General features: G+C 45.5%; 3 protein-coding genes across 3 annotated transcripts; 1 reads left to right on the top strand and 2 right to left on the bottom strand.

Annotated features, from left to right (window-relative positions):
- Nucleotides 1–5201: 5201 nt before the first annotated feature.
- On the top strand, nucleotides 5202–9483 carry N7455_006187 (uncharacterized protein; the record flags this gene model as incomplete). Its single annotated transcript, XM_040955736.2, has 2 exons — nucleotides 5202–8030; nucleotides 8104–9483. Coding segments are annotated over 2 exons (4209 nt in total), but the record flags the coding sequence as incomplete, so codon positions are not given.
- A 1134-nt stretch (nucleotides 9484–10617) lies between these two features.
- On the bottom strand, nucleotides 10618–11341 carry N7455_006186 (uncharacterized protein; the record flags this gene model as incomplete). The annotated part of the gene is given in 3 exon segments (XM_065605295.1): nucleotides 10618–10915; nucleotides 10932–11188; nucleotides 11288–11341. The coding sequence occupies 3 exon segments, from the start codon at nucleotides 11339–11341 to the stop codon at nucleotides 10618–10620; spliced, it is 609 nt and encodes a 202-aa protein (XP_065461149.1).
- Nucleotides 11342–12780: 1439 nt separating this feature from the next.
- Nucleotides 12781–13073, bottom strand: N7455_006185 (cytochrome c oxidase subunit 7; the record flags this gene model as incomplete). Its single annotated transcript, XM_040955905.1, has 3 exons — nucleotides 12781–12846; nucleotides 12898–12982; nucleotides 13042–13073. The coding sequence occupies 3 exons, from the start codon at nucleotides 13071–13073 to the stop codon at nucleotides 12781–12783; spliced, it is 183 nt and encodes a 60-aa protein (XP_040813785.1).
- Nucleotides 13074–13626: the final 553 nt, after the last annotated feature.

Raw genomic sequence — 13626 nt, 5'->3', positions numbered from 1 at the left:
ATAGCTTGCCGTGTCCCCCAGGAGTGTAGTAACCAGTTGTCATGAACGAGTACGTCTTTCCATCCAAACCTGGTAGGGCAGCCCTTACAATGACTTCACCGTGGCCTAGCGTGACGACTCTATTACCAGAGTAATCCTTGTACGCATAAGCTGTGTCAGGGTGATCCAGTTGGTATGTGTGGAAGTCCTCGAGATCGTGTGTCAATGTCTTGTCAGAACCAGTGTCTAGCAACCAATCATTCTTCCTGTCAACAGAATTGGCAGCTGCAACAACCATATTGTTCTGTCCATCTTGACGTTGAGTTCTCTGGATAGCCTTTGAATAGGCCCACAAGTTGCCGGACGGTTCCCACGAGGCTGGTGGGTTGTCACTGAGATAGGCACATCTCTTTGCAGTGTGCGGTCCAAAGCCGCAGAATGAACACATGTTATTGTCATCCTTTTGTGTGCCATTACGCATCTCTTTTGCGTAGTCATGAATGTCTTTGCCGTCGGCAGGCTGCTTGCGAAGACCTCTCTTCTTCTTCTTTTTAGCAGTGGCTACGTCTTCGTCGATAGCATTGATGTCTTTGCTGGATTGGGTGTTATCGTCTTTGTTGTGACCGTTGTTGTGACCACCTCGGCCACCACGGTTTCCTCCACGACCACCTCTTCCATTGCCTCGGCCACGGCCGGCATTGTTATTGTAGACAGCATTGGTGACACCTTCCATGTCAGCAGCTGCTTGGAGTGCTCTCCAGTACTCCTCCACCTTGTCGAGATTGAGTTTCTTGGGTTCGAGACTTGCGACTTCTTCCCTAATAAACTGGACCTTTTTGACTTCCAATTCAAGGTTTTGAAGGACTTGTGATAGGCCGTGTGCTGGGTGCGGTGCTGCCTTGAATCGAGCAAGCACATGGTACTGTCGCTGGTACTCCTCAATGTACTCGCTTGCTGAGTTGTAATCCGATCGTTTCATCTTATCGAACTTCCTCATCTCAAGGAATGCAGTTTGCATCCGGTCACTGCCTTGTGTCATAGCCATAAGCTCATCGTACAATTGATCAGCGTACTTAGGCATCTTTGACAAATTGCGCAGCTTGTTCTGTAGTGTGACATCGATTTGATTGTACATCCAGCTTGCAACTAAGCGAGACCAGTACTTCCATCTTTCAAACGAAGCATGCGACTTGGGAGGTCGGGGAATGTCGCTTTCTAGCAGCCATTCCAAAGCGTATGGGATCAACTGGTAAGCCAGTGCCTGTTTCCAACCACTTGGATCAGTGTCATTGTGCTCCAGTGTCCTCACTTTCTGAATTTTGGTCATTGCAATCGTTGGCAGACCATGTCCCTGATGGGACGGCTTGTTATCCTCATCCTCGCTGTCACTGGCATCCTGCGCAAATTGGATCGGATCGTTCAAGGACGGGACTTCATTGGGATCAATCGTGTTAGGCGGTACGCCGGGAGGGGGGGTTTGTGGGTTGGTGTCCCCCACATTTCCGGTCGCGACGTCTGCCATGATTGGATTGTAAAGCTAAACGGAGCTTTTGCCGGCGGGGCTCGAAGGATTTCCTGGATGTTATTGGCTGGATCCGAATCCGTGTAGTGTACCACGCACAAAGGTGGATCCACTGTGGGGTTAGATCGTCAAAAGTCTCCAGATGAAAATAGCTTCAGAGAAAAGAGTTGCTAGTGGTCCAACTAGCAAAAGAGGCTCATAACCTGATACAATACGTGTAAGTTCATAGAGAAAGCACTGTATGTATTCTGGTGGACGAAGAGGAGAAAGAGAGGACGAGAGAGCAGGCAAACTATCTGGGTTCTATTTACATGTGATGCCTTAGGCATCCGGGCATCCAACAGGAAGTCATATTGGATAGTTTTCCGACTGCCGTCATCACTCGAATATATGAATCTCTTCGAATTCAAGTCCACCCCGGAAACAGAGCCTTGAATAATATCGACATCGGAGCGCCGCAGTTTGGAAAAGCCAGCATAACTTTTCCACATATGAGATGCGCTTTCTGAAGAGACGTGAGCTAGTGGTGTTCCAATAGTATGGACTAATGCAAAAAAGTGTATCACGTTAGCAATGCTCTAACTTTGTCGTGTGTGGGTCAATAGAACTAAAAGGAATCATGTAATGGGGTATTCCTCACAAAATCCATCTCTTTCATCCAGCACCGTGATTCTCAAATTGTGCATCCGAGGACAATTCTTCAGAGGAGCAAAATTGCCATATGATGCCAATGGCATTGGTTTCCCATCTTTCAATGCCAGCAATGTCAAGGCTGCTGCTATGCCGGCGTAGGACCCACCGAGAATAACAACATTGAAGCTTTCTGATTCTCGGCCCGGATTGACCTCTGGTTTATTTATCATCATATTAAATGATTAATTTGGTCGATTCTTTCGCTTTAGCTGTCGCCGGAGAATAAACGTTCCAAAGCTAGCGTTCTGTATTGAATTCCGTCCACGAAAGAATTGCCTTGGAGTTTGAAAGAAACTTTTGGACGAGATTTACTAGGACAGACTACAACTTTGGACAGCTCTGAGGGAGCGAAAATATTTTAATAGGAAAACATCATTTGCCGACTGTACCTCATGCGGTCTCATTGCTTGACTCCGGACTTATGTGGAGCCACATCCCTAATAGGAAACCAAATGTGATTTTTCTCCGACTCATCGGAATCCGCAGACTTGAACAGTTTATCAGGGATTTCAATCAAAGGGTTGGTGTCTTTTTGTAATATTTCTTCTAGTAATATTTGTAGAAAGTCGTCCCTTTCTCAAACTTCTCGGGTTTATCCGAAACGGCCGGAATGGTCTCTCGAACAAGTCCTCGACGGTCTCGGTAATGATTCTGAAGTTCTGAGCTCATGATTTATCGATCATATCACCGTTAAATGTTGCGATTTTTGTATCGTGAAAACAGACCTCCGGTTTATCAGTACCCCTTCCAGACCACCTATAGAAGGCATTTCATCGAACCCTGACCGTGATGGATACTAACATGTATCCAGCTAGTACAGGGGCTCTCTTTCGAATTATATATGACGAGCTTGACTTCCCAATAATAGGTTATGAATCTCTGACTTTCTCCGGATTGAGGTTATCGAACTTGGTTTGGAAAATATTGAATTGGTTGATATGTTGGGCTTTGAGACACCGCTTGTTATGCATGTGTACTAATTAAGTCTTGTTTTGAGGCTCTTAGCCTATTTTCATATATTATCGGTTCTATCTTAGTAAAATATAAATGCTATGGTCGTTCTTTGAATGTTGATATAATCTACTGCCTCTTCCAGTTTTCAGAGTGCTCTATTTTCACTCCAATTCCCTAACCGGAATAAGCCGGGGTTGCAAATAGACCCTGCCACTCGGAAACATGGTAACTCCGATACGGTCTAGACGGAATTTATTGGCCAAGCTTAGTCTTTCAAGCCACAAAAGTTTAACTTACAACCTATAAGTGCGGCAAATATTTTTCCCTTTCTTTCTCTCAAACATCTCTATTTTAATCGACAGAACCCCCAGAATGCGGTTAAAGACTCGGCATCCTTCAAGCCAGGAGAATAAAAAAAGGAAGGGCTCTCCAATGAGAGTCCGACATGCTTGTGAGGAATGTAAAAACAGAAAATCCAAGGTAAGATTGTCTGCCCCATGATAATTTAAAGTCTGTCGAGAAACATATTTATTGTGGCAGTGCAACGGGCTTCATCCTTGCGATCAATGTACTCGTCGACAACACAAATGCAATTTTCAGCAAAGAAAGGTCTTTCGGAAGGCTGTACCTGTTGGGTGAGACTTCAGAGTAGGGAATTTCGTATTTGGCTGATGGCTGACTTGCATCTTGGATTCAAAGATATATCGAGTATCTAGAGTCACAACAGTCCTTGTTGATCCAGGGGCTTCGGACCCTGTACGATTGGACTAGGATTAAGCAGAAGCCACTCTTACCGGAGGAGATCACAGATTTCGAGCCACCGTCCGTGAACAGTATTATGATGGTCTTGGGGGTGATAGAACGCGATGGAAAGCCCAGTGGTTGTCCAGAAGACTTCCCAAATAGATCCCGGGAAAACGACGAGTTCCCCCTCAGGACAAAAGGAGAAGATCTACCAGAATCTCGAGGCTTGTCTCAATTTCATTTGAGCACGTTTCCTTCACAAAGCGGCAACCACGAGCTTCAGCCAACGGATTGTCATTTGACGGACTCCACTATGGAAGAATGCATAGGCTCGTTTGCTTATTTCCCGGAATTTGAACCATTTTATGAGTTTCAAGAGGATTTTTGGACCAATAGAAAGACAACCATGTTTGATGAGAGAACATTTGGCGGTTTTCCAGAGCTAGGAGAGAATACCGACGGATATTCTCCCGATTGGTCATCCCAGGCCCAGGAAATCGAGAACCTCAATCGATTTTCAAGTTTTGAACTATGGTAGCTTTAAATACAAAGGCATATCAATCTCAATTGAATGGTTTTAACTATGAGTGTATCAATGTGGTCTTTCCTTGGAAAAGCTCGTAGTTTTAGCTGACACAGTGAGAATAATATTCTCTTCTCTTATAATATGTGCTTTGCAAAGACCATATCTGGATGTTGGCCACGCATCTTCCTCGTCCAATTGTTTCTTTCTTCCATTTTTGGTCGTTTTGTATCAATATGTGTCTTGAATAAAGTTTGCCGCAAAGTGCTTGTTGTAACTATGCCAGTTTCCCCCGGTCTAGGACATCTATTCTATCGAAGTTTATAGCCCTTGTATATAGTACAGATAGATTGGTTTGAAAAAAGTGTGCCAAATTTCTGGTAAATTTTTCCATGTACCGATTTGGGACCATTTACGAAGTCCGGAGACATCTCCGATCGGATATGTGAGCTAAAGGTGGGTCTCGGAGATGTCAAAAAATTGAGCACCAACACGATCTACACCTTGGTTTACAGGACAACTACTAAATCAGGCATCCGGGTAGCAGCGTGCCGGGAGTAAAGCTCCACTGTGGATTACCAATGAGTCGGAGATAATGAAGATATGAACTTTTTTCGTTGCGAGGCCATCACGGCCCGAAGGCCGCAAATAATACGCTAAGAGAGTATAAAGAGATCGTGTCCCTTCCAGCCGAAGAATTCGAAATATACCATAAATTCAGATAGAAACCTTCATCTTCTGTTGATTTGTCTCTTACTTTCACGGCTTCACTTGTTTTCTGCGAGCATTCGCCTGACTTGCCTTCCAGGCGATTCGACCGCCAGAATGACCCCGGACACCAAGCTGCCTGTCTACCGGCCAGAAGGTCGAGCGCTGGGCGTCGTTTTTGAAAATATCACCGTGTTCGGCAAAGGCGAAGGAATGAGAACCGTTCTTGACCTGCCTGCAATTTTCAGTAGCGTGATCAAAGTTCCATTGGAAATTGTCAGGGGATGGGCAGGGAATCGGCCACCGGTTAGGAAGACTATCATCCACGATGTTTCGGGTGTGGTATTTCCTGGAGAAACGCTTCTTGTTCTGGGCCAACCAGGCTCCGGATGTTCGACAACCCTCAAAGTAATTGCCAACGAAAGAGCATCCTACGAAATGGTCGAAGGAGATGTTTCGTATGCCTCGATAGCGTCCTCGGAAATGGGCAAGAAGTATGGCTCAGAGGTGATTTACAATCCGGAAGACGACGTTCATTATCCAAATTTGCCAGTCAAGCACACCCTCGACTTCGGATTGAGGCTTCGAAAATCTGGGAAGAGATCTGAGGCGAATTCAGCAAAATTTTCGGAAGACATGACAGATCGCCTTCTTGACAACCTCGGCATGATACACACCAAAGATACAATCGTCGGCAACGCGTTTGTTCGTGGTGTGTCTGGCGGAGAAAGAAAGCGAGTCTCTTTGGCCGAGGTGATGGCAACCAACCCAGCTGTCGCCTGCTGGGACAACCCTATCCGCGGCTTGGATAGCTCCTCTGCCTTGCAGTTTCTACGCCTTCTGAAGACCATCGCAAATGAGACACGGATGGCAAACATCGTCACCATCTATCAGGCCTCTGATTCGATGTACGATCAGTGTTTTGATCGAGTCTTGGTCATGTATGACGGCAGGATGATCTTCTCTGGGAGAGCTCAACATGCAAAGGATCATTTTATCAGTCTTGGTTTCCGCATGTGGGAGCGTCAAACCACACCAGACTTTCTCACTGCGGTCACTGCACCCTCTGAAAGAGTCATCCGCTCAGACTACACCGGATTCTCCCCACAGACTCCAAGCGAGTTCGCCACGGCATTTCAGTCAAGTCCATACTTCGAACTGCTCCAGGCGGACATCACCAAGTATCGCCAAATGGCATCTTCGGATACTGCAGGCCTTGCAGCCTTTCAAGCTGAAGTCAGTCGCGTGCAGTCGTCTGCGGCACTGCCAGGCTCCCTCCAACCAACACCAATTTGGACTCAGAGTGCGGTAGCCATCAGGCGCTACTATCAACTTCTTTGGCAGAACCAACGAGATCTTTATATCGTTCTCTTCCTGAATGCTGTCAATGCTGTTGTAAATGGTTCAGCCTATTTCATGGCACCCCAGACAGCGACTGGTTCCTTCGAAAAAGGAGGCGCTCTTTTCTTCTCTCTCATCTATTTTTTTCTAAATGCCTTGGCCGAGGTGTCATCGACAATCAACGCACGCTCGATCTTGGTAAAGCAACACAAGCTTGGTTTTATTCACCCTGTCGCATTCGTCATCGCACAGACTGTCGCAGATATTCCAGTTGCGGTCTTCCAGTCTTTGGTCTTCTCTTGTTGCTATTATTTCATGCTGGGTCTTCACAAATCAGCGTCTGACTTTTGGACCTTTGAGCTTGTGCTGTTTACTCATTACTCTGCCGTGTCCAGTCTCTTCCGAATGCTGGGTGCGTGGGCGCCAAACCTCAACATTGCCTTCTTCATGGCTGGAACAGCAATGCCGATCTGTCTCACATATGCTGGTTACGGACCTCCGACCCCGACAATGCATAAATGGGGTTCTTGGATTCGAAGAATCTCGCCATCTCCATGGGCACTTGAGGCCCTGATGGGCAATGAGTTCTCCGATATCACTCTGCACTGTACCGCTAATCAGATGGTTCCCCACGGTTCTAGATATAATGATATCCGCTACCAAGGGTGCTCTCTTCCGGGCAGCGTCAAAGGCAGTAGCTCAGTCCCCGGGTCAACCTATCTTGGTATCATCTACGAATTCTATCGATCACATCTTTGGAGGAACTGGGGTATCATTGTAGTGATGTGGTTTATTTACGTCCTCCTCACAGCTGTCGGTCTTACATTCATGACTGGTGAGACTGGAAAAGCAGGAGGGCCGGTTTTCAAGCGAGGAGCAGTTGTCGCGGCCCTACCACCAGCGACTGAGAAGTCAAAAGATGACATGGAGCATCACGCAGAATTGCAGAGGGATTTGCAGCCTGTATCATCAAGCTCGTCGGCCACACAGGCGGATGGAATCGCGCTTCAGCTCACGACGACCAAGGAGAGTCTTGGGCAAAATGACCAACGACGCACCTTTTCCTTCAAGGACGTATCTTATTATGTCAACGCGGACGGGGGTGAGAAACAACTGCTCAACAACGTCAGTGGATATGTCAAGCCAGGTCAGCTCACTGCTCTCATGGGAGCATCAGGTGCTGGCAAAACGACTTTGCTGGACACCATTTCCCAAAGAAAGTCCACCGGCCGTGTGGAGGGGAACATGCGGATGGGTGGCCAGCCCCCTGGGGATGCATTCTCTCGGTCTTGTGGCTTCTGCATGCAGCAAGATGTCCATGAGCCTATGTCAACCGTGAGAGAAGCGTTGGAGTTCTCGGCGAAACTTCGTCAACCGAAAGGTGTTCCCATGGCTGAGAAGTTGAGCTATGTCGAACACATCATTTCTCTTCTTGAACTGACTCCAATTGCTGATGCACTCATTGGTGAGCCTGGTGATGGTGGGCTGAATGTGGAAGAACGGAAGCGCGTCACTATTGGTGTTGAATTGGCCGCTAAGCCATCCGCCCTTCTGTTCTTGGATGAAGTGAGTTTTAATCCATATAAAACAGACTTCCATGCTCTATGAAAGTCAGCTGACATTCCCTCTCTCTTCTTAGCCTACTTCCGGTCTCGACAGCCAAGCTGCATTCTCAATCATTTCGTTCTTGAAGAAGATCGCACAGCAAGGTGTACCCATTGTCTGCACAATCCATCAGCCTTCTGCAGTTCTATTCCAGATGTTTGACCATGTTTTGCTCCTTGCTCCTGGGGGTCGAACAGTTTATTTCGGTGAAACTGGTCAAGAGTCAAAGCTGGCTATCGACTACTTTGCCCGACATGGAGCCGTCATGGGTAGCTCAGACAACCCTGCCGAGTTTATCATATCGACTGTAACCAGCAAACATGAATCTGCCCAGGACTGGCCACAAATTTGGAAAATGTCCAAGGAATGCTCTGACCTGGAGTGCAAAATTGCGACTTTGGAGAATCAACAAGGACTTGCGGTAACAGACGACACGACCGTGGACAGCAATTCACGCTACGCTCTCCCGCTTTGGACTCAAGTCATTGAATTGACCAAGCGCCATTGGACTGTTGTTTGGCGTACTGGACCTTATAATTTCAGCAAACTGTTCAAGTGTATCTTTTGTGAACTTTTCATTGCCTTCTCCTACTACGATGCAGGCCCCGACGTGCAGGGGCTGCAAAACTACATGCTTGCCCTTCTGATCATTGTATGGATTATCCCGGCTACAGCAGCAGACATCCAGAACATATGGTTCAGCAAATGGAACATCTTCGAAGCTCGCGAGCGCAACGGCATTTACGACTACAAGGCTCTTCTCGCTGCTCTGACACTTGTTGAAATCCCCTGGCAGGCATTTGGCTACACGTTGGTATACTTCTGCATTTATTGGACTGTGGGATACCCCAATGCCACCAGCATTGCAGGATATGTCTACTTCATGTTCTTGATCCTGTCGCTCTTTGCTACCAGCTTCTGTCATCTCATGGCAGCCATCTTCCCCAACCCTACGCTGGCCGGTTATGCCAACTCTCTTTTTTGGGTGGCACTTACAGTCTTTTCAGGGACACTGGTTCCTCACAGCGCTATGAACTCGTTCTACCGGCCATGGATCTTCTGGATAGATCCCCTTCGCTACTTCCTTGGAGGAACAGTCGCGAATGTGCTTCATAATGTCAAAGCACGTTGCAAGGAGTCTGACTTAACCATTTTCGATCCACCACCCAACTCGACGTGTCTCCAGTACGCGAAAGACTTCCTTTCCGAGAACGCGGGGTATCTTACAAATCCCGGCGCAACCGATTCTTGCGCATATTGCAAATTCAACTACGGAGATGACTATTCTGCCACCTTAGACTATTACGCCGGGGACCGTTGGAGAGACTGGGCTGTGCTTCTTGGATTTTTCTTCTTTAACATGGGCTTTATTTGGTTCTTTACCTGGCTTTACCGGATCAAACCGCACAAGTGATCCACGCCGTTTTCTTGAATCAAGGGGGCTCTTGTCACGGGGGACTCCACGGCGTATTGATCAATGCCTTGATCAATGCCTTGATCCACTGTCTAGTTCTACGGAGTACAGGGCTCAATTTCTCTCAATTTCTCTCATTTGCTTTCCTTTGCTTTCCTTTGCTTTCCTTTGCTTTCCTTTGCTTTCCTTTCTCTCTCACTTCTCTTGAATTTCAAATTACATTCAGATGTTGTATTTGTTGCTTGCTTCGTTTTGGATTTCATTATAGACTGTATAAAATAAGAGATTCAACATCCTGACGGTTAAATATATATTTATAATTAAATATCCTGTTCGGTTTCAAACATTCTTAATTTTCAACCTTGATAATCCTCAGAAGTGAGCCAAGCAGGACAAGATAAGGTGTGATATCTCTCAAAGTAAGGTCACAGAAAACAAGGAGCAATATTGAATGGGCTTCAGAATGGCAATACCAAACTATCTAGCTACCTAGTTAATTACAGATTATGAAATTGATAACTAGTAATTTTGTAGGTCGTGCTGACAAAGAATAATACGCACTTTTGTGAGGTGTCTGATATTGATGTCGGAAGATATTCCGAGTAAATACCCAGAAACCCACAGGGAGATCTGCCACATTTCTGAAAGGTATTATAGATGAATTCTGCTATCATTGTTCAATGTGCGAGGATGAGAATTTCGATCTCTGCAAGTTGGGGCATGCTGTCTGGACAACACTCACAACTCGAAAAGCAAAAATAAAATCAAGAATCGATTATTGACTAGAGGACGAGAGCTTTAGTGGATTGATCCTGATCATTATGGTTCCTCTGATATCTTTGACAATTGTGTCTATGTTCTGAAATTGAGTAATTTTCTCAATCTCGTGCTATCCTTTCTGGTTTCTCTTTTCAAAGCTAACTATATTTGCTCAACAAATTCAGCTCAAAGTTGTCATTCGGCAAACACAGGGTGATCTCAACTCTCAAGGCAATTTTGAACCTGTTTTGCTGATGGAAAATATAATTAATTTTCATAGAGCTAATATATCCAAAAAGAAACCCCGAAAGCACCCCACGCCCGTCCTCGAAAATAAATGCCAATACAGAATAGATCACGAAAATATCCAATGTACTAGACACCAATAATTATCCACGCCGTACCACCAGCCCATCCAGCAACGAAAATAAAAGTCACAAGGCCAGCACCAGTCTGATAGATAACCTGTAGTAATCGGCTTCGCCTTCTTGTGATTCGAGTTTTGGTAACCTTACCGGCATTAACATTACTGGTACTATTATCACCAGTCCTAGATGTAACAGGACCTGCCAGGCCCTCGAACTGGATCATGTTCGCGAGGTAGATATTCGACATGGCGATCTCTTCTTCCATTCCAGTCCAGCCATCGTACTGGGACATATACCAGCGGTCACTGCAGGTGTTATTACCGTGGCCGGTGCAGGATTCTACGGCGCCTTTTGACAGAGCTTTGAAGTTTGGGCATGATCTTGTCGTATGTTGAGGGGACAAGTAGGGCAGTGAATGCGAGCCAAGAGGAGAAGAGGCCCTTGAACATGATTTCATTGACGTTGCACTGTTTTGTGGGCTCGCAGGTGACCTCTGAAATAATATTATTGTGAATGAAGGTGTCGAAGGTTTTGGTCAGGAGGCCATTTACTCTAGTCAGCCAAATTTCATCGCCTGTCTGTAGATATCGTTTTTAGTATCTGCATATTGACATGAGAGGGCATCTTCGGAAAACTTACCTAGTTATACATATAACCAGCGCCCATCATATACGTACCGTAGTTGTACGTCCACTGGTAGTTACCAGAGGTAGCACAGTTATTGGACTCATCTGTGGAGTCGGCAACCCCCCACTCTGGTTGTTAAGAAAAACCGACGAGGCCGACCACTCCCATATCCTTTCGGCTCAACTTTTGTACTTCTGCTCGTCTGTGAGAATGATGCTAGAAATTGGCGTGGTCTGGCATAACAGGAGGAAATTTATGGTTGCCATAGAAATTATGCATGGGCAAATGGCCCGGGGCTCAAACTTCCAACTTAAAAAACAGTTTCAGGGCATTGTCCATTTTTCCGCTATGGAGATAGGATCTAATTTGTAAAGTTTGGTCCTCCAATTATCAAGGACGTGACCGGTGATCAAACAAGTGTATATATATCATATCGTTCGCCACCGTTCAAGCTGAGGATGACCCGGTCGTGCACGGTCATTATAGATTTCATGGCGGCTAGGAGAACCGTGGATATTAGATTGGGAGGAAACCTGAAATGGCAATCCAACTAAAACAGACCTCCCTTGACTTGATGCAAATAAACAATACGAGGCATTTTCCTTTGCTGATATTTGGTCAGGGGTATTTGAGAGAAATCAGTACCAATACTGTATGGGTTCCAGAATAGTAATATCAAACTCTCTAACTAAAAACTATGAAACTGGCAATTGTGTAGGACAAGCTGACAAAGATTAATATGCACCTTTTTTTCGGTGAGGTGTCTGATATTGATGTCGTAAGATATTCTGGGTAAATACCCAGAAATCCACATGCAGATCCACCATATTTCTGACATTATTCATTAAGGGATCAATACACAGCTCAGTCAACACAGCACATATGATCAGCCATAAAACGCATGAAATCACGAGACAAACTGTGCCAAATGGATTCACTCGAGGACTTGGGCCGCTTGGCCTTCAATTGTTGGAAAAATCGTCAGTACCTTATTGCCTGGGCTCGACTGCAATCCCATCTGCAGATACTGATAATTTCAAATATAACCCCGTATGCATAACACAGTCGGAAATAAAATAGGAAAATACCAACGAAAACAAAGTATTTTCTTCGAAGATGATCGGGTTTCCGAGTCTAAGTGGCGAAGTTTTCCTACGGATCTGACCAGCAACTGACCGCATGGGAAACATGACCATCTCTCGCCCGTGTGCTGTTTCTGACTTAAAAAGCTCCAACGTGGATTAGCAAAGCCACTGAAAATATGATTGGATTAATAATAGCTGATGGATTCAAAATAGAGTACATGCCCTCTTCAATTGCCCTATTTTCCCTTCGGAATCAATAGTATCAGGTAGCAAGTTATTTAAATAGTTTAAATCCAAGTTTTGTAGCCCTGTATTGGAGAAGGTGAGAAATGGGGAAGCTATCTCCGAAGAAAGCCCAAGGGAAAGCAGAGAACTTACAAGAGTCATTCGACAGAGAGCCCACGTACAAGCTTGAGGGGATTTTAGTTATATCCAACAGAGTAAGAAGATTCTCAAAACTAACCAGCGGTAAGACCGTAGGTAGAGATCAAGTAAGGCCACATAAGCCACCCACTTCTCTCTGTCTGCCAGGGAGGTGTCAACACTTGGGGATCTTCGTGATTTTTGCTACTCACCTTCCACCACATTCGCTTGCCATCCTGTTTCTGAAAAAGCCGCTGGTAGTAGGGAACTCGATTCTCTCGATGAACAAATCGAAATCTGTAAGTACCATTAGCCTGTACATGGATTGTGGGTAGGGAAATCCATCGCATGTTTACCCAGCGAGTCGAGGCAATGTTCGAGAAACCATTTTGAAGCTTTGAGATAGAATTCGGCGACTAGAGCAATGGAACGAAGATAAAACCTTTGCTGCAAGAAATATGGATACTTTATGGATTTTCGTTTCTATAATAACAGGCTCCGATAACTCCGAACCAGAATTGAACAGATTACCTATTTGGGAAAGTTGAATTTCCGACGAAGTCCGGAGCCAAGCACCCCATTTCTTTTTAGACATGGCATCAGATAGTGGATATAGATTTTACCGGCACGAATATACGGCCATATGTAATTCTCTTCTTTGTATAATTAAGGAAATCACAAAGTCCATTTGGAGAGATTCAAAAGCAGACATTTCCGCTGGGAGTACAAAAGATCGCCAATAACCACTCTATAAAATTATGCCCGCAGCCCTCAATTATGGCCTAAGTGATATAACTATTGTTATTGTCGGAGGATTATATGCCAATATATCCACAGCCGACTCCGATAGCACCGAAGGACGGACAGCCAACGCCAATGGCATCTTAAGGCGAGTTTACACACCCCCTTCTACTCTTTGACAAAACCCACTTTTGGACCCA

This window comes from Penicillium solitum (assembly GCF_028829755.1).
Source record: "Penicillium solitum strain IBT 25940 chromosome Unknown utg000004l_segment0_segment0, whole genome shotgun sequence".
NCBI lineage: Eukaryota > Fungi > Ascomycota > Eurotiomycetes > Eurotiales > Aspergillaceae > Penicillium > Penicillium solitum.
Note: the sequence above shows the minus strand (reverse complement) of the source record. Positions and strands in the feature narration are given on the sequence as shown.